Source organism: Sorex araneus, chromosome 2 (assembly GCF_027595985.1).
Source record: "Sorex araneus isolate mSorAra2 chromosome 2, mSorAra2.pri, whole genome shotgun sequence".
Classification (NCBI taxonomy): Eukaryota; Metazoa; Chordata; class Mammalia; order Eulipotyphla; family Soricidae; genus Sorex; species Sorex araneus.
Genome location: NC_073303.1, coordinates 10,368,946 through 10,390,530, shown reverse-complemented (window position 1 = coordinate 10,390,530; position 21,585 = coordinate 10,368,946). Strand labels below are relative to the sequence as shown.

At 40.7% G+C, this 21,585-nt stretch overlaps 1 protein-coding gene across 1 annotated transcript in view; it reads left to right on the top strand.

Annotated features, from left to right (window-relative positions):
• LOC129401603 (E3 ubiquitin-protein ligase TRIM38-like) overlaps nt 1–19,742 on the top strand; it is a 44,200-nt gene extending 24,458 nt beyond the window's left edge. The window contains exons 4-7 of the mRNA XM_055124307.1: nt 1,768–1,998; nt 3,129–3,151; nt 3,244–3,356; nt 19,222–19,742. Of these exons, the coding sequence (XP_054980282.1) occupies nt 1,768–1,998; nt 3,129–3,151; nt 3,244–3,356; nt 19,222–19,742 (888 nt within the window). The remainder of the gene's footprint in view (nt 1–1,767; nt 1,999–3,128; nt 3,152–3,243; nt 3,357–19,221) is intronic.
• Nucleotides 19,743–21,585: the final 1,843 nt, after the last annotated feature.

Sequence of the window (21,585 nt, the reverse complement as noted above, 5' to 3'; positions counted from 1 at the left end):
CAGGAATAACCGCTGGCAGTGCTCAGAAGACCATATGGGATGCTGGGAATCAAACCCGGGTCGGCCGCCTGCAAGGCAAACACCCTACCCGCTGTGCTATCGCTCCAGCCCCTCTTTAATCCACTATTATCTGACTTTTGTGCCTGGCATTATTAGAGAGAGGTCAGAGTTCATTTATTTTTCGGATAGCTATCCAGTTTTCCCAGCACCACTTGTTGAAGAGGCTTTCCTTGTTCCACTTTGCATTTCTTGCTCCTTTGTCAAAGATTAAGTGGCCATATATTGGAGATCTGTGACAAGATATTCAACTCTATTCCATTGGTCTGTTTTTATCCCAATACCATGCTGTTTTAATTACTACTGCTTTGTATTAGAGTTTGAAGTTGGGGAAGGTGATGCCACCCATCTTCTTTTTTCCAAGGATGGCTTTAGCTGTTCCTGGGGGTTTATTGTTCCATATAAATTTCAGGAGTGTTTTGTCTTTTTATTTGAAAAATGTCATGGGTATCCTAATAGGGACCGCATTAAATTTGTATAGTGCTTTGGGCAGTATTCCCATTTTGATAATGTTAATTCTCCCTATGCATGAGCAGGGGATGCGTCTCCATTTCCTAGTGTCCTCTTTTATTTCTGAAATTAGTGTTCTGTAATTTTTCTTGTATATGTCCTTCACCTCTTTGGTTAAGCTGATTCCAGGTACTTGATTTTCTGAGGTACTATTGTGAACGGGATTTTTTAAATGTCTCTTTCTTCTCTTCCATTAATTGTATATAAGAAAGCCATGGACTTTTGGGTGTTGATTTTGTAGCCTGACACTTTACTATATTGACCTATTGTTTCTAGGAGCTTTTCTGTAGAGTCTTTAGGGTTTTCCAAATATAGTATCATATCGTCTGCAAGTAGTGATAACTTGTAGGTCTGCCATTCCTGCTTGTATTTTCATTTGCATTTTCCTCACTTCTACTCTCATATCCTCTTGTATTGTATCAGCAGTATACTACATTGCTTCTTTGAGATCCTCATACATCCTTTAAAAGCTCTATTTTTAATTCCTTATCTAGGATGTTATATAGCTCATTATTACTGTTTGATTCATCTGGGCTAGAAACTTCATTCACTAAGCCCACTGGGTTTCTGCATTGCTTTACCATTTGTGACTTTTTGATTTGGAGTTTTGTCTGGTGTTGTCGTATGGTTTTGAGCATGTAATGGACCTATCTTTGTGTGTTACCATGGCTTATTGGTAGGTAAAGATATGTGAGGCCTGGGTTAACCAGTGCCTAATATGTGGGGTATAGACACAGCAACATTTTTGTCCACGCTGTTCTGGGGCGAGAGATTTTTAAGGTATGCCTTGATGGGTAGATGCAGGGAGGAAACACTATAGGTCAGAACACCTGTTGGAGGAGTTGGTTCTGTGCTCTGGGGGGTGGTGATTGGCAGGGGAGTGTGGTTCCAGGTGAGAGGCTGGGACTAGGCTCTGTTCATTTGAGGTCTTCTTTCCCAACTTCTGTCCTGAAATCTTTGTGTGAATTCTGAATTTGGACTCACATAGGATATTCTTTCTTCCCTCAGTGTAGCAGCCATGGGTATTGGGAGAACAAAAGTTCCAAGTCCCATGTAGAGAAACCCACATCCCTGAGAATTAACCTTCTTATTTCCTATAAAAGCTCTATTTAAATCAAAGTGAATGAAACTACTATATTTTGATTGTTTATGTATCTAAAGATAAAATTCTCCAATTTTTGAAATATGTTTTTATTCTAGTCTGAAGTTCTGAGTAAAGAAGAGTGCATCAAGTATAGGTTTAAGTTTTTTCACATGATCCTACACATGGAGGAGGAATCTTATCTCTGGAGATTGAAGAATGAAGAAGAGCAAGTTCTGAAGAGGCTGCAGGAGAGTGAAGCCCAGCTGGAGAAACAAAGCCAGGAACTGAACAAACACATCCTGGAGCTGGAGAGGAGATGTCAGGGATCAGCCCAGGAGTTACTGCAGGTGAGACTGTGCACCTGGAGGAATGGGTGAAGGCGTCAGTTCCTGGGGTTTCAGAGGAAATGGTGAGGAATTTAGAAGAATTACTTGAATCCCTTTTTTATCAAAAATATACACAAGTATGGAGAATTTAAATGAATTTTTTTAGATTCACGTGCCTCTATACAGATGTCCTACACTGGTGTGTAGAGCTTCTCTGTGTAAATAAAGGAACACAAATAACACTCCTTGGATAGATATGGAAGTTCTAGGAACCATGGGAGAACTTTGGTAGGCATCTGTTAGCCTCAGTCTAATTTGCAGAGATTTCTAGTATCAAGTGGCCTCCTCAAAGATATTCTTGTTGACTGTTGGGGCTAAAATGGGTCATCAAAATCATTGATAAACTTACTTTGTGACTTGCTCTTATATCTTGCTCAAACAGATATTATGAGGCTTGATTTCAGCTATAGTAAGGATATTGCACACTGTGATAAATGCCTGGAATTCCTTATTTCATTTTCATTAAGCATAAAGATGGCATAGCAAGACCTTCTACTTCAGTGCAAACCTGCCACCACCTTAGTGAGTCAGTTTCCAGGCCTTTATGGGAATTCACATGTAAGGACCTTTGTGAAGAAACAATGTCCACTATGACCTCTTCAGAAGAAATGAGGTCACTGAATGCAAAAAGTGCTTAGTGAGCAAGTTTGTGACAATTCCGGTGTTCCCTCAAACAGATCATATCTGGTTGTCAAAATAATAATTATGCGTGTTCCAAAAATGAGAAAACATACTCTGAGTTTGATCAGATACTATTATGGTAATATAAAGGGGCCAGTGTTGTTCTCAAAAACTGTGCCTGTAATGGTGAAGGTAAACAAGGGTAGAGAGATTGAATATCAATAGTCTACCGCAGTGCTTATAACTTCTAGTCTGTGAAATGATATACAGATGGGTGTTGGACCACAAGTGTAATAGGTTGAAGAATGCTTTGTGAGGGAATAGGATGGAAATCATTCCCTAGATTTTTCACTAATGCATTGAGTAGAACCATTCCATTTACTCTTTAGTGTAATTATAAACATCCACCCGTCAAAGTTTTATGGAATGGTAGTTTTCCATACCAACATCTTATCTTTCTTACATTATAGGATGTGAGAGACACTTTGGACAGGTGAGTGTTCTTTGAATTCAGGAGGGAGGGATAGTAGCTATATGGAGCCTAATAGAATGTTGCTCTAATGAAATATCTGGATTGTTCTCTAGGATTTATGCTATGAAGTTAAATGCACCAGAGAACGTCTCATTGGATATTCACACTATGCCTGATGTTGATAGCATTTTCTGTGAATTGATAAAATTGTTTGAGACTGATTATGGTATGTGATACAAAAATTTTCCTGAATAATTCAGGTGGGAGGAATATACTGGGAAATATACTGTAATATTTTATTACTCATTCCTATACAGGTTCCAGGTAGAGTATTGGTTTTCTTGATGACTCTTCAAGCTCTTTCTCTCCAGCTCACTAGTGGTATTCCCCAGGGTAATAACCTCTATATCTGTCCCAAATGAAAAACAGAAGCATCAACACTTTCCAGTGGACTATGACAAATTTTAAATACATCATCAGTTACACAAAACATAGAGAAGAGGGTTGGAAACATATTGATTATACTTATGTCATTCAATGCCCAGAGCAATTCCAGAAAGTTTGATGAAGACTGACTGTTCTGTCAGTGGTTTTAAGAATGGATTAAGTAGCATAATAAATGTTTCAACCATATGAAAACCAATTGCTACTTAGTAAAAATCTTGCTGTTTGATTCTAAATTCTTTCCATAATTACTTTAATTCCAAATATCCTACAAAAAAACCCCTCTGAAACACAGATTTTTTTCATGATGCGTTAGTCTGTGAAATAGGAACAATTATGAAAATTTCTTTATTAATTTAATGAAAATGTAATGGTTAAAAATAATTCAGTGTCAGGTCTGAACACAGTATAGCAGGTTGAGTGTTTGTCTTGCATACAGCCAACCCGGGTTTGACTCCTGCACAGCATATGGTGCCCTGAGTTCAGGCAGGAGTGATCACTAAGTGCAGAGTTAGGAGTAAGTCTTGAGCACAGTCAGGTGTGGTGCCAACCCCACCCCCCTTTCCAATAAGAAGAACACAAGAGTTCACAAGATTTTGGTAATCTTACCACAGCTCGGAGGAACCCTAGACCTGGACTCTAAAAAGGACTGTGATATATATGATCACTGGGCTGTGTTTTCACCTGGAAGTCACACAATCCACTTCTAAGCTCAATGTGATTGTTGGCAGAATTCACTTCTAGTTGCCTGCAGTACCTCGGGTACTAGCTCTTTGCTGGTTGCAGCCTGGATGCCTCCCAATGTTTCCTGAAGAAAGCTCAAATGCTTGCATACGAGTCTTCCAACATGGTCAACTGTTTCTTCAAAGTGAGGTCAAAAAGCAAGAGTCTCTGGGATAAATCTGATGGTATTATTAACACTGCCACAATAAAATACAATAACAGACATGCAACCCCATCATTTTTACTGTTTAAGTCCAATGTAACTTGAACATTATAGGTCTCTGATCCGAAAAGTAGTAGCACAAAGTTTTCAACAACAGAGGGGGCGGTTATTAAAGTCACTGCTAGTCTGTCAGCCTCAGAGATCAAATCTAAATTGCTCTGTTTCAACAGAATTGTGTGTCAATGTGTTTAGAGTATATAGACATTGCTCTGCAATTGTGAGAAAAAAATGCTCTGAATTCTAAAACATGCTTTATAGCATGCAGTTAATGTGAGAAAAGTTAATGCTTCTATACTGTGAGAGCAGTACACCATAACTGGGGTGATGATGGAGGCAGTTGACAGATAAATAAGAGAAAGCTTCTTGTAATTCAGACTTTCTCACCTATAGAGTAAGTTGTATGTATGCTGTTTAGTGAATTTCTGCAGACATTGTTTCTCTCCATTACTATAACCAGTGTTCAATCGAATCTATTTATGATGATATTGCAATATTGCACCCTTTCTCTATCTAAAATGAAACCATTACACTATTTACAGTATTTTCATTATGTATTAATATTTTGTTATAAATATCTATTTTTTTAAAATTTTCTACCAAAAAATCTTAAGGTTTTTTTACTCCTGGTTCTGAGTTCAGTCTCATTCTGTTGCACACACACACACACACACACACACACACACATATATATATATATATATATACATATAAAGCATGTGCCAGTAACATCTTCATTCACCCCAGCCCTGAGATTCTAGCAACCTCTCCTCTTACTCGTCTTTCCCAACGATTGGAGGCTCTTTCAGAGTCAGGGGAATAAGACTTGTTATTGTTACTGTTTGGGGCATATCAAATATGCCATGGGGAGCTTGCCAGGCTCTGCCATGTGGGAGGGATATTCTTGGTAACAGGCTCTGCCGTGTGGGAGGGATACTCTCTGTAGCTTGCTGGAATCTCTGAGAGGCGCACACACACACACACACACACACACACACAGAATTTCTGGAGTGATAGCACAGCAGGTAGGCCATTTGTCTTGCACATGGTCAACCCCGGTGTGATTCCTTTGCCCCTCTCAGATAGCCCAGCAAGCTATTGAGAATATCTTATCCTGCACGGCAGAGCCTGGCAAGCTACCCATGGCATATTCGATATGCCAAAAACAGTAACAGCAAGTCTCACAATGAAGACGTTACTAGTGCCCGCTTGAGCAAATTGATGAGCAATGGGATGACAGTGATACAGTGATGTATGTACACATATATATTTACACACACATATATATACATATATATATATTTCTCTTTAAGATGATGTGTCTCGCAGCCTCGAGGTCCAGGAATATACTCACTCATGCGTGAGTCTTGGCCCGAGTTTGTGGAAAGTGGCCTGGAGCATGGTAGCAGTTGGGTAGTGGAGATCAGCTGCCAGTGCAGGGTCCCTTGGGGCGGGGAGGGCTCTCACCCACCGCCTCTGGGACGCCCCAAGTGAAAACAGCCTGGTGCAGAGTCTGGTGGCATGGTTATGGTGGCATGGTTATGGGAGCCTCATTTTATGCTCCCATCCGGGAGAAGCAGTTGTGAATTCTGGAGATTGGCCAATGAGGAGATTATCTGGCTCCAGCAGGAGGTGGCTGATGGGTATGACCCCTGGGTCGCTGGAGACTGGGGAAAGCAGGCAGAGGATCTCTGCTCCCGGGTCCCATTAAGCCCAGAGTCCAAGGTCACAAAGTTCCGCATTACTTGGGTTCCGTGGGACTTCGCTCATGTGTGAGGTTCGGCTTGAGCATGTGGAAAGTGGCCTGGGGCGTGTCAGTGGTTGGGTAGTGGAGGTTGGCTGCTGGTGCAGTGTCCCTGGGGGGCGGGGAGGGCTCTCACCTACCCTCCTCTGGGGCACCCTGAGTGAAAATAGCCTGGCGCTGGGTCCAGTGGCATGGTTATGGTTATGCTCCCTTCTGGGAGAAGCAGCCGTGAGTTCCTAGAAATATATATATTTATGACATATCACGGTATCACTGTAGTCCTGTTGCTCATAGATCTGCTTGAGCGGGTGCCAGAAATGTCTCTATTCATCCCTGTCACATTCTGTGTCAGGGAAATGAAACCCACTATTGTTACTGTTTTTGGCATATTCAATATGGTACAGGTAACTTGCCAGGCTCTACCATGCAAGATTCTGTATCGCTCTCTTCTGGGAGCTTTGTTTTATAGTCGCTGGATCTTGGCCGTTTTTGAGATTACATGGTGCAGGGGGCAGTTTGTGAGTGTGACTGCCAAGCTACTGGAAAACGGGTATCTGGTTGGAGGAGACCCAGTTCAGATCTGAGCAGGCTTGGAGATCTCAGCCAGGGTCACACATACCTGGGTTCCTCTGTTGGTTCCTTTATGAATGAGGAGCATCCGAACGTGTGGAAAGTGGCCTTGAGCATGGCTGTGGCTGGGTTCTGGAGGCTTTCAGGTGCTGGGGCTCTGCTTGGGTCAGGGAGGGAAACAACCAACCCCTCTCTGGGGGGGCCCCCATGAAGAAAGCCTGGCGTGGGGGCAGGAGATTCTGCCATAGATATAAATAAAAGTAAAAACACATTGAAACAATATATTGAAGCATACTCTAGGTTTAAAAAGTGAAAATATAAATTCAGAGAATGTGGTGATTCTAACTTGAGTTTTATTGAAAAAAAGTGGGATTGGAAGCTGAGGAAGCGTTATATTAAGTGAGGTCAGTGATTCATCAATAGTTCATTTAAGTTAAAGTATTTAGAAGCCACAGTCTTATATTAGCACAAGAGATTTTTGGATTTACTCATAATCAATAAATATCTAAATATGGGTCTTGAAGGAAATTCATTAAATAAAATCTATTACATCAATTAAAATTCAAGGCTGAACATTCATTGATTTTTTCCCCATAAACAATGCTTTGGGTGCAGGAGTATTCTTTAGCATGATGAAGCATGTTGATAGTTATTATAAAAGCAAACCATACAGATTTTCATGCAATCTGTTTTTTGAAACTTGCTTAAAAATACAGGAGAAATTGGCAGCTGCTTCCCAGTAGTCTAATGCTGTTTGTGGGGCTGCATCTTCTGGCCCAGTCGTATGTCCTCGAAAGGAGTTGGCTTCATATAGAAGGAAGAGGATGTAGCCATTCAGTCAATTGTTTATTAAATGAGTAATACATAAAATATTCATTAAGTATTTATTTGATATACTTCCTCATAATAATGCAAGAGCCAGGGGGTTTTGTCACCATTTATTTTATTTGTTGCTTTTTAAAGTTTTTCTCTCTTTTGCCTACTCACTATACTTTTTTCCCTTTTGGTGAGTTTGGGGTTGTATCCTACAATGCTCAGGATCTACTCCTGGCTTTGTGCTCAGGTTTCACTCCTGGCAGTGTTTGGGGACCTATATATAGCGTTGGCGATCAAATCAGGGTCAGCTACATGCAAGGGAAGTAAGTGTCTTACACCTGTACTATATCTCTTGCCTCCCTGACTTTTCCTTTCAAATAATTTTTTGGTTCATAATTTCTGTAAGTTTTTTTGTTTAGCAAGTGATTTTTCCAATTTTTTGTCTTAAATAAATTAACCTAAATGTGTTTATATACATGTTTAAGAGTCCTAGTACTACTGTGTGTCACTGTCATTGTCACTGTCATCCCATTACTCATCGATTTGTTCGAGCAGACACCAGTAACATCTCACATTGTGAGACTTATTGTTACTGTTTTTGGCATATCAAGTACACGACGGGTAGCTTGTCAGGCTCTGCCGTGGGGGAACAATACTCTTGGTAGCTTGCTGGGCTCTCCGAGAGGGGTGGAGGAATTGAACACGGATCGGCCATGTGAAAGGCGATTGTGCTATCGCTCCAGCCCACTACTGTGTGTACCTGTAAAAAATATATTCACATGAGGAAGGGATGTGATGTGTGTTCGAGGGCTCTCTGGGCAGCTCTCTCTCACTGCCCATGTTCAGTGCTCTCGAGTCGCTGTGTGTGGACCGAATCAGGATGGCTGTTGGTGATGGGCAGGTGAAGAAAGCACGAGGACCAAGGTGGTTGCTGATTAGTTGCTGTTTATTCAATCTCTCCTTTTCTGCCTCTGACTCTGTAGTCTCTCCTCTGGTCTCTTCCAATCTCTCTCTGTCTCTGTCATCTCTCCTCTGATCTCTTCCAAATGTCATATATATGACATATATATGACACACTTTCTTTTTTAAAAATTTTATTGAATAACCATGAGGTAGTTTTAAGCTTTCATTTTTGGGTTACAATCATACAATGATCAAACACCCATACCTCCATCAGTGCACATTCCCCACCACCAATATCCCCAGTATAACCCCCCTTTCCCACCCTCCCCCTGCCTCCATGGCAGATAATATTCCTCATACTCTCTCTCTACTTTTGGGCATTAGAGCTTGAAACACACACTGAGAGGTCATCGTGTTTGGTCCATTATCTACTTTTGGCACACATCTCCCATCCAGACTGGTTCCTCCAGCCATCATTTTCTTAGTGATCCCTTCTCCATTCCATCTGCCTTCTCCCCTCCGCTCATGAAGCAGGCTTCCAGCTGGGGCAATACTTTGCACTCTTATATCTACTATCCTTGGGTGTCAGCTTCATGTGATGTTATTCTATACTCCACAAATGAGTGCAGTGCTACTATGTCTGTCCCTCTCTTTTTGACTCATTTCACTTAGCATCATACTCTCCATGTCTATCCATTTATAAGCAAATTTCATGACTTCATCTCTCCTAACAGCTACGTAGTATTCTATTGTGTAGATGTACCAACGTTTCTTTAACCAGTCATCTGTTCTAGGGCACTTGGGTAGTTTCTAGATTTTAGCTATTGTGAACAATGCTGCAATAAACATATAGGTACTGATGTCATTTCTACTGTGCTCTTTTGCATCCTCGGGATATATTCCCAGAAGTGGTATTGCAGGGTCATATGGAAGCTCAACTTCTAGTTTTTGAAGGACTGTCCATATTGTTTTCCAGAAAGGCTGGACCAGTCGACATTCCCACCAACAGTGAAAGAAAGTTCCTTTTTCCCACGTCCATGCCAGCACTGGTTGCTTTTGTTCTTTTGAATATGTTCCAGTCTCTGTGGAGTGAGATGATATCTCAGTGTTGTTTGGATTTGCATCTCCCTGATGACTAGGCAATGTGGAGCATTTTTTCATGTGCCTTTTGACCATTTGCATTTCTTTTTTGAGGAAACTTCTGTTCATTTCTTCTCCCCATTTTTTTCATCGGTGTTCATAAATTATTTTATTAGTCATATCACTTTTGAACAGTGTACAATTGCTTATTCCCAGTGAGTTTTAGTGACAAATGTTAGTTTCTCTTATGAGTAATGGGTAATACTCATAGTGCTCATTAAATTACAAAAGTACCTTTTCTTAAATTAATCTAATATTATACAATGATTTATATAAATCATTGTATAAATCATTGTATCTTCTCCCCATTTTTTGATGGGGTTGGAGTTTTTTTTCCTTATACAATTCTACTAGTGTCTTTTATGTTTTGGATATTAATCCCTTATCAGATGGGTTTTGTGTAAATATTCTTTACCATTCTGTGGGGTCTTTCTGTATTTTGGTCACTGTTTCTTTTGAAGTGCAGAAGCTTCTTAGTTTGATGTAGTCCCATTTGTTTATGTTTGCTTCCACTTGCATGGTCAGTGCTGTTTCATCCTTAAAGATGCTTTTAGCTTCAATGTCATGGAGAGTTCTGCCTACATTTTCTTCTATGTATTTTATAGATTCATGTCTGATATTGAGGTCTTTAATTCACTTTGATCTGACTTTGGTGCCTGGCATTAGACAGAGGTCAGAGTTCATATTTTTTGCAGGTAGCTATCCAGTTTTCCCAGCACCACTTGTTGAAGAGGATTTCCTTGTTCCACTTGCATTTCTTGCTCCTTTGTCAAAGATTAAGTGGCTATATATTTGGGGGTCTGTAACAAGATATTCAACTCTACTCCATTGGTTTGCAGGTCTCTTTCTAGTCCAATACCATGCTGTTTTAATTAATATTGCTTTGTAGTAGAGTTTGACATTGGGGAAGGTGATGCCACCCATCTTCTTTTTCCCAAGGATTGCTTTAGCTATTCGTGGGGGTTTATTGTTCCATATAAATTTCAGGAGTGTTTTGTCTATTTCTTTAAAAATGTCATGGGTATCCTCATAGGGACCACAATAAATTTGCCACTTCATCTCTTAGTTTCACATGCTCTCCCCAGCACTCTCATTGGCTGAGAAAAATGAAGTCAGGTAGAAGGAAGAAAGCTGCTTTGTCACAGTCCTGTAGAAAGACAATACACAAAAAGGTGGGGAGTGGTCTGGAGAAAAAAAAAAGTAACATCTAAGAAGTGTTTCTGAATTTTTTATTTCCATTGTGCTTCTGTACGTTTGCCTTGTGTTTAACCATTAACCAAGGACACTTTAGTTGACTAAGTGACTAGCTAGAACACCTTCTTATCATGTTTTATTTTAAATTGTGCTGTTAGGTAGTACCATTATGACCATTCTATATTTTCTTTTCTTAAAAAACTCTACTCAGATCACTCTTTGTTCTTTTTGTACTTGGTTCATCATGTTGTACTAATCCTTATGGTGTATGAGAAACTGAAGAGAGTGAATCCTTAAAATCTATCTGTATACATGTCTTCAACTGCCCAGTGATCTTGGCTGTTCAACAGCACTTTTTCCAGAAGGATCAGCTCAGATTGAGGCTCAGATATCTGGATTAAACAACCATTTGGTATGTGCAAAACTGAGAGCAAGTATATTGAACACATGGATTTCCTTGAAGAAGACTGATAAGAAAATCAGAGAAGAAAATCTATAGAAATAAACACTGCATTTTTTATTATTGTATTCTTTAAGAGAAGAAATTTCTAGTTTAGGTGCAGAAGAAAAAATCAAGATAAATAAGTGGTTTAAAATCAATCAGAAAATAAATGTTAGAGAATAAATGTTTTCAAAGTACATGGGATAAAAAGCTTCCTGGATTAGTAGACAGTATGTCCATATTTATCACTTTCTTTATAAAGGTGAATTACTGTATAAACTTGTTAAAATTAGTTCCTATCTAAAAGTTAGTTATATAAATAACATAATAGAGAACAATTCTTAAATGCTAATAATCACACTGCTAAAGTTCCTACTTGAATTGTATCTAAACCTATAAATGTTAGAAAGTTAAGGTGGTTGTATGTTAGGTCCGTTAGAGCAATATATTCTTTCCTTCCTAATATCTTTATAAAATGCTAAGGGCTTACCTACGGTCCGTGTCTCAGGTAAAGATAAGTCTATAATTTTAGCTACACATAGCTAAAGATGATGCTTTGTTTTGACTTTGCTATTTTGGAAGACTAGAGAGAGCAGTGGGTAGGAAGACATGGGAATTAAGATGAAGCAGAATTGTGAAGGCATGAAAGGGAATTTCTTCTGCTATCAGTTCCCCAGGGAAAAATAAAGTTCTCATAACATTTCAGATGAGAGACTTATTAAGTCTTGAATATATCAGAGTTCCTCTGTGAACTTTATAGCACATAAAGTTAAATTTTTTTTTTTTATTTTTTTTTTATAGTTTATTTTTAATTAGTGAGTCAACGTGAGGGTACAGTTACAGATTTATACATTTTTGTGCTCATGTTTCTCCCTTACAGAGTTTGATAACCCATCCCTTCACCAGTGCCCATTCTCCACCACCAGTAAACCCAACATCCCACCCCCCCTTCCCAGTCCCGTCTCCCCCCACCCCACCCTGCCACTATGGCAGGGAATTCCCTTTTGTTCTCTCTCTCTGGTTAGGTGTTGTGGTTTGCAATAAAGGTGTTGAGTGGCCATTGCGTTCAGTCTCTAGTCTATATTTGGCCCGCATCATCTTTCCCCCACATGACCAACAACCACATTTTACTTGCTGTTCCCTTCTCTGAGTTGCCCAGAATGAGAGAACAGCCTCCAAGCCATGGTGACAACCTCCTGGTACTTATTTCTACTATTCTTGGGTGTTCGTCTTATAGTCTATTATTCTATATTCCACAGATGAGTGCAATCTTTCTATGTCTGTCTCTCTCTTTCTGACTCATTTCACTTAGCATGATACTTTCCATGTAGATCCACTTATATGCAAACGTCATGACCTCATTTTTTCTAACAGCTGCATAGTATTCCATTGTATATATGTACCAGAGTTTCTTCAACCAGTCATCTGTTCTAGGGCACTCGGTTTTTTTCCAGATTCTGGCTATTGTAAACAGTGCTGCGGTGAACATATAAGTGCATATGTCACTTCGACTATACTTTTTGGCTTTTCTGGGATATATTCCCAGCAGTGGTATTGCTGGGTCAAATGGGAGCTCAACCTCAAGTTTTTTGAGAGTCGTCCATACTGTTTTCCAAAAGGGCTGAACTAGCCGGCATTCCCACCAGCAGTGTAGAAGGGTCCCTTTCTCCCCACATCCTCTCCAACAGCGGTTGCTTTTGTTCTTTTGGATGTGTGCTAGCCTCTGTGGTGTGAGGTGGTATCTCATGGTTGTTTTGATCTGCATCTCTCTGACGATTAGTGATGTAGAGCACTTTTTCATGTGTCTTTTGGCCATTCGTATCTCTTCCTTGGTAAAGTTTCTGTTCATTTCTTCGCCCCATTTTTTGATGGGGTTGGATGTTTTCTTCTTGTAGAGTTCAACCAGTGCTTTATATACCCTTGATATCAACCCCTTATCTGATGGGTATTGTGTAAATATCCTTTCCCATTCTGTAGATAGTCTTTGTATTCTGGTCGCTGTTTCTTTTGCGGTGCAGAAGCTTTTTAGTTTAATGTAGTCCCATTTGTTGATCTCTGTTTTTACTAGATTGTTTAGTTCCGTGTCATCTTTGAAGATACCTTTATCTTCAATATCCTGGAGGGTTTTGCCTACCTTGTCTTCAATGTACCTTATGGTTTGTGGTCTGATGTTGAGGTCTTTAATCCATTTTGATCTGACTTTTGTGCATGGTGACAGATCGAGTTCTAAGCCCATTTTTTTGCATGTGGTTGTCCAGTTGTGCCAGCACCATTTGTTAAAGAGACTTTCCTTGCTCCACTTCACATCTCTTGCACCTTTATCAAAGATTAGATGATCATACATTTGAGGTTGTGTGTGGGGATATTCCACCCTGTTCCATTGGTCTGCAGTTCTGCTTTTGTTCCAGTACCATGCTGTTTTAATTGTTACCGCTTTGTAGTAGAGTTTAAGGTTGGGAAGGGTGATGCCTCCCATCATCTTTTCCCCAAGAATTGTTTTAGCTATCCGTGGGCGTTTATTGTTCCATATAAATTTCAGGATTGCTTGTTCCGCTTCTTTGAAGAATGCCATGGGTATCCCCATAGGGATCGCGTTAAATCTGTATAATGCTTTGGGGAGTATTGCCATTTTGACAATGTTTATTCTCCCTATCCATGAGCAGGGGATATTTTTCCATTTCCTCATGTCCTCTTTTATTTCATGAAGTAGCGTTTTATAGTTTTCTTTGTAGAGGTCCTTTACTTCTTTAGTTAAGCTGATTCCAAGGTATTTGATTTTCTGGGGCACCATTGTGAATGGGATTGCTTTTTTCATGTCCCTTTCCTCTGTCTCATTGTTTGCATATAGGAAGGCCATGGATTTTTGGGTATTGATTTTATAGCCTGCGACTTTACTGTATAGGTCAATTGTTTCTAAGAGTTTCTTACTAGAGCTTTTAGGTTTCTCTAGGTATAGTATCATATCGTCTGCGAATAGTGAGAGCTTGATTTCTTCCTTTCCAATCTGAATCCCCTTAATATCTTTTTCTTGCCTGATGGCTATTGCTAATACTTCCAGTACTATATTAAAGAGAAGTGGTGAGAGTGGACATCCTTGTCTTGTCCCCGATCTCAGAGGAAAAGCCCTTAGTTTTTCTCCATTGATGATAATGCTCGCCATAGGTTCATGGTAGATGGCTTTGACTATCTTGAGAAAAGTTCCTCCAAAACCCATTTTGGTGAGAGTTTTTATCATGAATGGGTGTTGGATCTTGTCAAATGCTTTTTCTGCATCTATGGATATGATCATATGGTTTTTATCTTTACTTTTGTTGATGTGATGGATTATGTTGATTGATTTCCGAATGTTAAACCAACCTTGCATCCCTGGGATGAATCCCACTTGGTCATGGTGTATGATCTTTTTGATGAGTTGTTGGATTCTATTTGCTAGTATTTTGTTGAGAATCTTCGCATCGGTATTCATCAAGGATATTGGTCTATAGTTTTCTTTGTTAGTGGTGTCTTTGTTTGCTTTTGGTATTAGGGAGATATGTGCCTCATAGAAACTGTTCGGAAGGGTTCCTGTCTTTTCGATTTCCTGGAAAAGCTTAAGGAGAACTGGCAACAAGTCTTCTTTGAATGTTTGGAAGAATTCGCCAGTGAATCCGTCTGGACCTGGGCTTTTGTTTTTGGGGAGACTTTTGATTACCGTTTCGATTTCCTTGATATTTATGGGCCTATTCAGGTATTTCACGTCTTCTTGGCTCAGTCTTGGGAGGTTGTAGGAGTCAAGGAATTCATCCATTTCTTTTAGGTTCTCTTGTTTTGTGGCATACAGACTTTCAAAGTAGTCTCTGATGATCCTTTGAATCTCCTTGGTTTCTGTTGTGATGTCCCCCTTTTCATTTCTGATTCGGTTTATTAGGGTTTTCTCTCTTTCTTTCTTTGTGAGTCTTGCTAGCGGTTTATCAATCTTATTTATTTTCTCGAAGAACCAGCTCTTTGTTTCATTGATCTTATGGATTGTTTTTCGGGTTTCCATATCGTTAATTTCTGCTCTAAGTTTTATTATTTCTTTCCTTCGATCTGGTTTGGTTTCCTTTTGCTGGTCCTCTTCTAAGATCTTGAGCTGCGAAGTCAAACTATCTATATAGGCCCTTTCTTCCTTTCTGAGGAAGGCTTGCAGAGCTATAAATTTTCCCCTTAACACAGCTTTAGCTGCGTCCCATAGGTTCTGGTAGCTTGTGTCTTCATTCTCATTTGTTTCGAGGTATCTCTTAATTTCTTTCTTGATTTCCTCCGTGACCCACTCATTGTTCAATAGTGAGTTGTTTAATTTCCAAGTGTTTGATTTGGTTCTCCGAGTCTGTGCATGATTAACTTCCATCTTCAGTGCATCATGGTCTGAAAAGATAGTTGATACAATTTCTATCTTTCCAATTCTATTAAGGTATAACTTGTGGCCCAGAACATGGTCTATTTTGGAAAATGTTCCGTGTGCACTGGAAAAGAATGTGTATTCTTTCTTTTGGGGGTATATAGCCCTGTATAGGTCTATTAGCCCTGTCTCCTCCATTTCTTCCTTCAGGGCCTTCGTTTCCTTGCTGAGTGTTGTTCTTGTCGATCTATCCAGAGGTGATAAGGCAGTGTTGAAATCTCCAACTACTATCGTGGTGCTAGTTATGTCCTCCTTAAATTCTGTTAGGAGTTCTTTTAAGTATTTCGCTGGTCGTTCATTAGGTGCGTATACATTTAGGAGTGTGATTTCTTCCTGTTGCACATATCCCTTGATGAATATAAAATGACCTTTGCTGTCCCTTCTGATCTTTTTCAGCCTGAAATCAATGCTATCGGATACTAGTATGGCCACCCCTGCTTTTTTTTTGAGGGGGCTGTTTGCTTGCAGGATTGTTTTCCATCCTTTGATTTTTAGTCTGTGTTTGTTCCGGCTATTCAGATGTGTTTCTTGTAGGCAGCAGAAGGTTGGGTTTAGTTTCCGAATCCATTTTGCCACTCTATGCCTCTTGATTGGTACATTTAGCCCGTTAACATTAAGAGAGATTATTGTCATTGGATTTTGTGCCATTTTTCTGTAGGGTTTGTTGTTCTTATAGGTCTTTTTCCTTGTCTTATAGTAGCCCTTTGAGTCCTTCTTTTAAATTTGGTCTTGAGTCTATGAAGTTCCTGAGCTGTTGCTTGTCCATGAAATAATGTATGGTTCCTTCAAGTTTAACTGAGAGTTTAGCCGGGTAGAGTATTCTTGGTGAGGCATTCATTTCATGAAGTTTTTTCACTATATCCCACCATTGTTTTCGGGCTTGGAGGGTTTCTTCTGATAGGTCTGCTGTGAATCTAAGGGGTGCGCCTTTGTATATGATCTCCTTCTTTGATCTTGCTGCTTGCAGTATTGTGTCTCTATCCACGGCATCCATCATTCTGACTATGATATGCCTTGGGGATTTTCTATTTGGGTCCCTTTTAGCTGGCACCCTTCGGATTCCTTGTATCTGGATGTCCACATTCTCTAGCTCTGGGAATTTTTTAGCAATGATGTCTTTAATGGTGTTTTTTTCATTGGGATTGGTTCCGTGTGGTTCCGGCACTCCCATGATTCTTATGTTGTTTCTCCTGAGGTCGTCCCCTAGGACTCTAACTCGCTCTAGAGCCATTTTGAGGTCTTTTGCCATTATTTGCTGTTGTCTATATGCTTTGTGCAGCTCATCTTCAAGTTCACTGATTCTGTCTTCGGCTGTAGTCATTCTACTATTGAGGGCTCCTACGGAGATTTTCATTTCATCTACTGATTCTTTTAGTTGTGTGACTTCTGTTCGTAGCTTTGAAATTTCTGCTCTCATTTCTTCCTGGATTATCTTGGTGGAGCGTTCCAACGCGGCATCCATATCCTCCCTTAATTTATTGGATGTTCGTTCCATAGTTGTGTTGAGTTCATGAATCATCCTCACAATTTCCTCTCTGAATTCTCTATCTGAGAGGAGGGTGTATTTCTGGGAGGTCGCTGCTGAGGTTAGTGAGATATTTTCTTGGCTCTCTCCTAGTTTTGGGGATTTTCTCAGTTTCTTCATGTTGTTATGGGCTTTACTATCTGGAGCTCTCGTTAACTTGGGAGGAACCTCGACTAAAGATTTTTGGTTATGCTCTTTTGACAAAGTTCTTTTCCGTGCAAGTTGATGTGTTCATTGACAGTTTTTGTGAAGTTAGGATAGGCTAGGTTAGTTGAGTATCAACATATAGTAACTAAGATGGTGAGGGAGTTCTTCGGAGAAATGGGTTCAATCAATTGTAGCCAAAGGACAATGCGTGGAATGGTGAGAAAAATATCTGCGGCCGCGTTAGCGGCCGCCGCTCTGGAAAAGGCCACGCCCACTTTTAAGGCCACGCCCCCAAATGACAGGACACGCCCCTAACCTTTTCGGACACGGGAGGGCGGGATCAGGCGCGGTGGGCGAATGACTGGGACCTGCCCGGCGGGGAGGGGGTGCTCCGAGCTGTCCCGCTGCCGCGGGCGGGCACGGGACGCAGGGGGCGCTTTTCCAGGTGGCACAGGGTCTCCAAGGGGAAGAGCCAATATACCTGTCGGACACGGGAGGGCGGGATCAGGCGCGGTGGGCGAATGACTGGGACCTGCCCGGCGGGGAGGGGGTGCTCCGAGCTGTCCCGCTGCCGCGGGCGGGCACGGGACGCAGGGGGCGCTTTTCCAGGTGGCACAGGGTCTCCAAGGGGAAGAGCCAATATACCTGTCGGACACGGGAGGGCGGGATCAGGCGCGGTGGGCGAATGACTGGGACCTGCCCGGCGGGGAGGGGGTGCTCCGAGCTGTCCCGCTGCCGCGGGCGGGCACGGGACGCAGGGGGCGCTTTTCCAGGTGGCACAGGGTCTCCAAGGGGAAGAGCCAATATACCTGTCGGACACGGGAGGGCGGGATCAGGCGCGGTGGGCGAATGACTGGGACCTGCCCGGCGGGGAGGGGGTGCTCCGAGCTGTCCCGCTGCCGCGGGCGGGCACGGGACCCATAAAGTTAAATTTTGACTCTGATAATATATGTTAGACATTAAAGTCCCCAGTCTGTCATCATTTTCAGATATTGCACTCTCCTGGTTTTAATACAAGCTGGTGGAGCCATAGCACAGCAGGTGGGGCTTTTGCCTTGCACTCGACCGAACCAGGTTTGATTCCTTCGTCCCTCTCAGAGAGCCTGGCAAGCTACTGAGAGTATTCTGCCAGTATGGCAGAGCTTGGCAAGCTACCATGGCATATTCGATATGCTAAAAACTGTAACAAGTCTCACAATCGAGATGTTACTGGTGCCCGCTTGAGCAAATCGATGAATAATGGGATGACAGTGCTATGCCAGTGACAGTGTTATCCAGGGCCACAATAGGATTATTTGTCTTCAATAGCCATGTATGGAATTAACTGCATTTTCCCATTTGGATATTGTGCTCGTGTCATTTGGGTAAATAGGGAGGACTTTGGAGAAGAGAGTAAGTAAATATGTCAAATATATTCATCTTGTCTTTGGCATACATTAGTATGAGAAAGATGGAAATCATGTTAAATAAGAACAGGATTGTAATCAGAGCCTTCGTAGTCTAATGTTGCTACTACCAGATATTTCACAATCCTACAGAATGACAGTCCTGCCCGGTTCCAGCACATATAAGCTTTTCAATCCTACACACCATTCTTTGTGTCAGATATGATCTCTATTTCACTTTTTACCAATAGTTCTGATTAAATTATCATCAAGGCTATCAGACAGAATTTTTATTTTGATCATGGGCTGATAACCTTTGAATATTTCTGAGTACTAAGCATGAAGTAACCATGTCATTTTGTTTTCTATTTTTATTTTATTTATTTATTTATTTATTTATTTATTTATTTATTTGCAGTTAAGGTTACTCTAGATCCAGATACAGCTCACAATGACCTACTTGTGGAGAAGAATGAAATCATGGTAACTGGTGGAAGGCCCCAAGTGAAGCCTGACACTCCTGCTAGGTTTAAAGACTTACCCTGTGTCCTGGGTTGTGAAGCCTTCACCTCAGGCAAACATTATTTAGGAATGTTTTATATAAGTGGACCTATGTGGGATGTCGGGGTGTGTCTGGAAAATGTGTCAAGAGACAATGACAAGACACGGGATCCTGAGTCTGGATTCTGGGCCATCAGACATTGTGAAAATGATAACTCTGTAGCTCTTACGTCTCCCCTAACACCTCTTTATCTGCAGCAGGCCATTTGTTTTATAGGGGTTTTCCTGGACTATGAGGCTGGACTTGTCTCCTTTTACAACTTGGAAACTTGCTCCCACATCTTCACTTTCCCAAAGGCCTCGTTCTCTGAGCCTATCAGGCCTTATTTCTATATTAGTGAAAATTCTTATTTGGACATTAATGACCCATATCTGTAAGAAAATTGTAAGAAAAGATTTTGAGATTTGGAAGAAAAAGAGCATGGTATCTTTATTCTTGTATCCAATTCAAATAAATATGATTTAAATTTTGTGAGTGAAGAAATTTTGGTTATTTCCTTCATTATTTCCCATCAACCTAGAGTGATGCTAAATTTTAGTAGATACCTAATAGATTTGCATTAAATGAATGGATATAAAGACTCTAAGCAAGAACCACAAATGAGGAACCTGCTTTAAAGGGAAATATATCAATGCCATACACTATCCAGTTGACTCTCTACAGTAGATCCAATTTTATGAAAAAAATACTCAGCCTAGGTAAATTCCCACCAATGATTGATTTCTTCTTAGGAAATAAAAGCTTTTCTTTTGAGCAGGAAAATGCTGAAACAATCCCCATTCAGTCTCCCTTGTAGTGTCTCGTGAAAATGTTGGGAGAATACAGTCAGGACTAAAGCAGTTAATCCCAGATCCTAGGACAGGTTTATATGACTCACAACAGTGAATACAAGCTCAGCTCAGAGAAATAAAGAATAGAAATATTTTTATTAGAAAACAATATTCACTTAAGAAACAAAGTGTACAGATTGCTCTCACTTCCGGGCTATAAAATAAACATAGTATGAGACTAAACCCAAGGACAGAAGAAATGAGGGCCAAATGGACTGTTTCATGTTTGGAAGCTTGTCAGAAGTGTGTTGAAGCAGGGTGTGTTAGGACAGAGAAGAGGCCACTATGACAATGAAGTTTGGGGATGATCATTCTTGATGCAAGTAAGTGCTGAAAGCTGACAAAAGGATACAGGATAAACTTCAGTATTTGTTTTGCAAACCATAATGCCCAAAAGAAAAGAAAGACAGACAGACAGACAGAGAAGAAAAGTAAAAGTTCCTGCTGTATAAATAGGCTGGTTGGGTGGGATTCTTGCAGGATAGAAATTGGGAACATTGGAGGTAAGAAATGTACATTGTTGACATTGTTGAAGGGACGGGGTGTTGAAATATTTTATGACTGAAACCCAATATTGAACAACTTTATATCTTAAGGTAAATCAATAATAAGGAAAAAAACCAAGCTGAGTGTACATATATGCTAAAAATGAGTAGCATTGTTCCTAAGTATGACAGGTTGCTCAAGGCAAGTCTATATACTCTGAGTCAAATGTATCATAAACAGAGAAAGAAAAACTATTTATTTTCAATTTCTAATTTATAGAGCTGTGAATGCACAATGTGGATATGTGACATGTTCGGTGACTTAGAGCATCTCCCAGGTCTCCCCAGTAGAGGAATAAGTAGACAGGGGACCACAATCTTATCATCAATATGGCCCACTTAATGCAGAGCTGTTAGCATACTTATAGAACATCTGAAGTGATTGAGGTACATGACTATATGTAGGTGTGATTGATCACTTACAGAAGTAAAGCATTTCATCGGAGGCTATTCTCTTGGGAAGATTAACTCAAGGAGACACTGTCTCCCACAGTCATCCATACTGCTTTTCTCTTTCCATTCTATTGTACATATTTAAAAATTAAGTTTACCTCCTATTAAAACTTGAAGTTATTTTCTCCGCGCCCGCACCCCCAGAATGACTGACGAAGAGGAAGGAGCTGCTTGGGACACCAGCAGCCCACCAGCAACCTGCAGTATGTGACTTGAGAGTTTCCGCCAGGTCCCCCGAGCGGGGGACCGGCGTTTCTCTTTTTTTTTTCTTTAATCTCTCTCTCTTTCCCTCAACTTCTCCGGGGCACAGCACAGCATCTACCCCACTTCTCTGAGCACAAAATGGAGAGACGCACCCAAACGCACGCGGCGCGGCTGGTGGGGGATCAAGG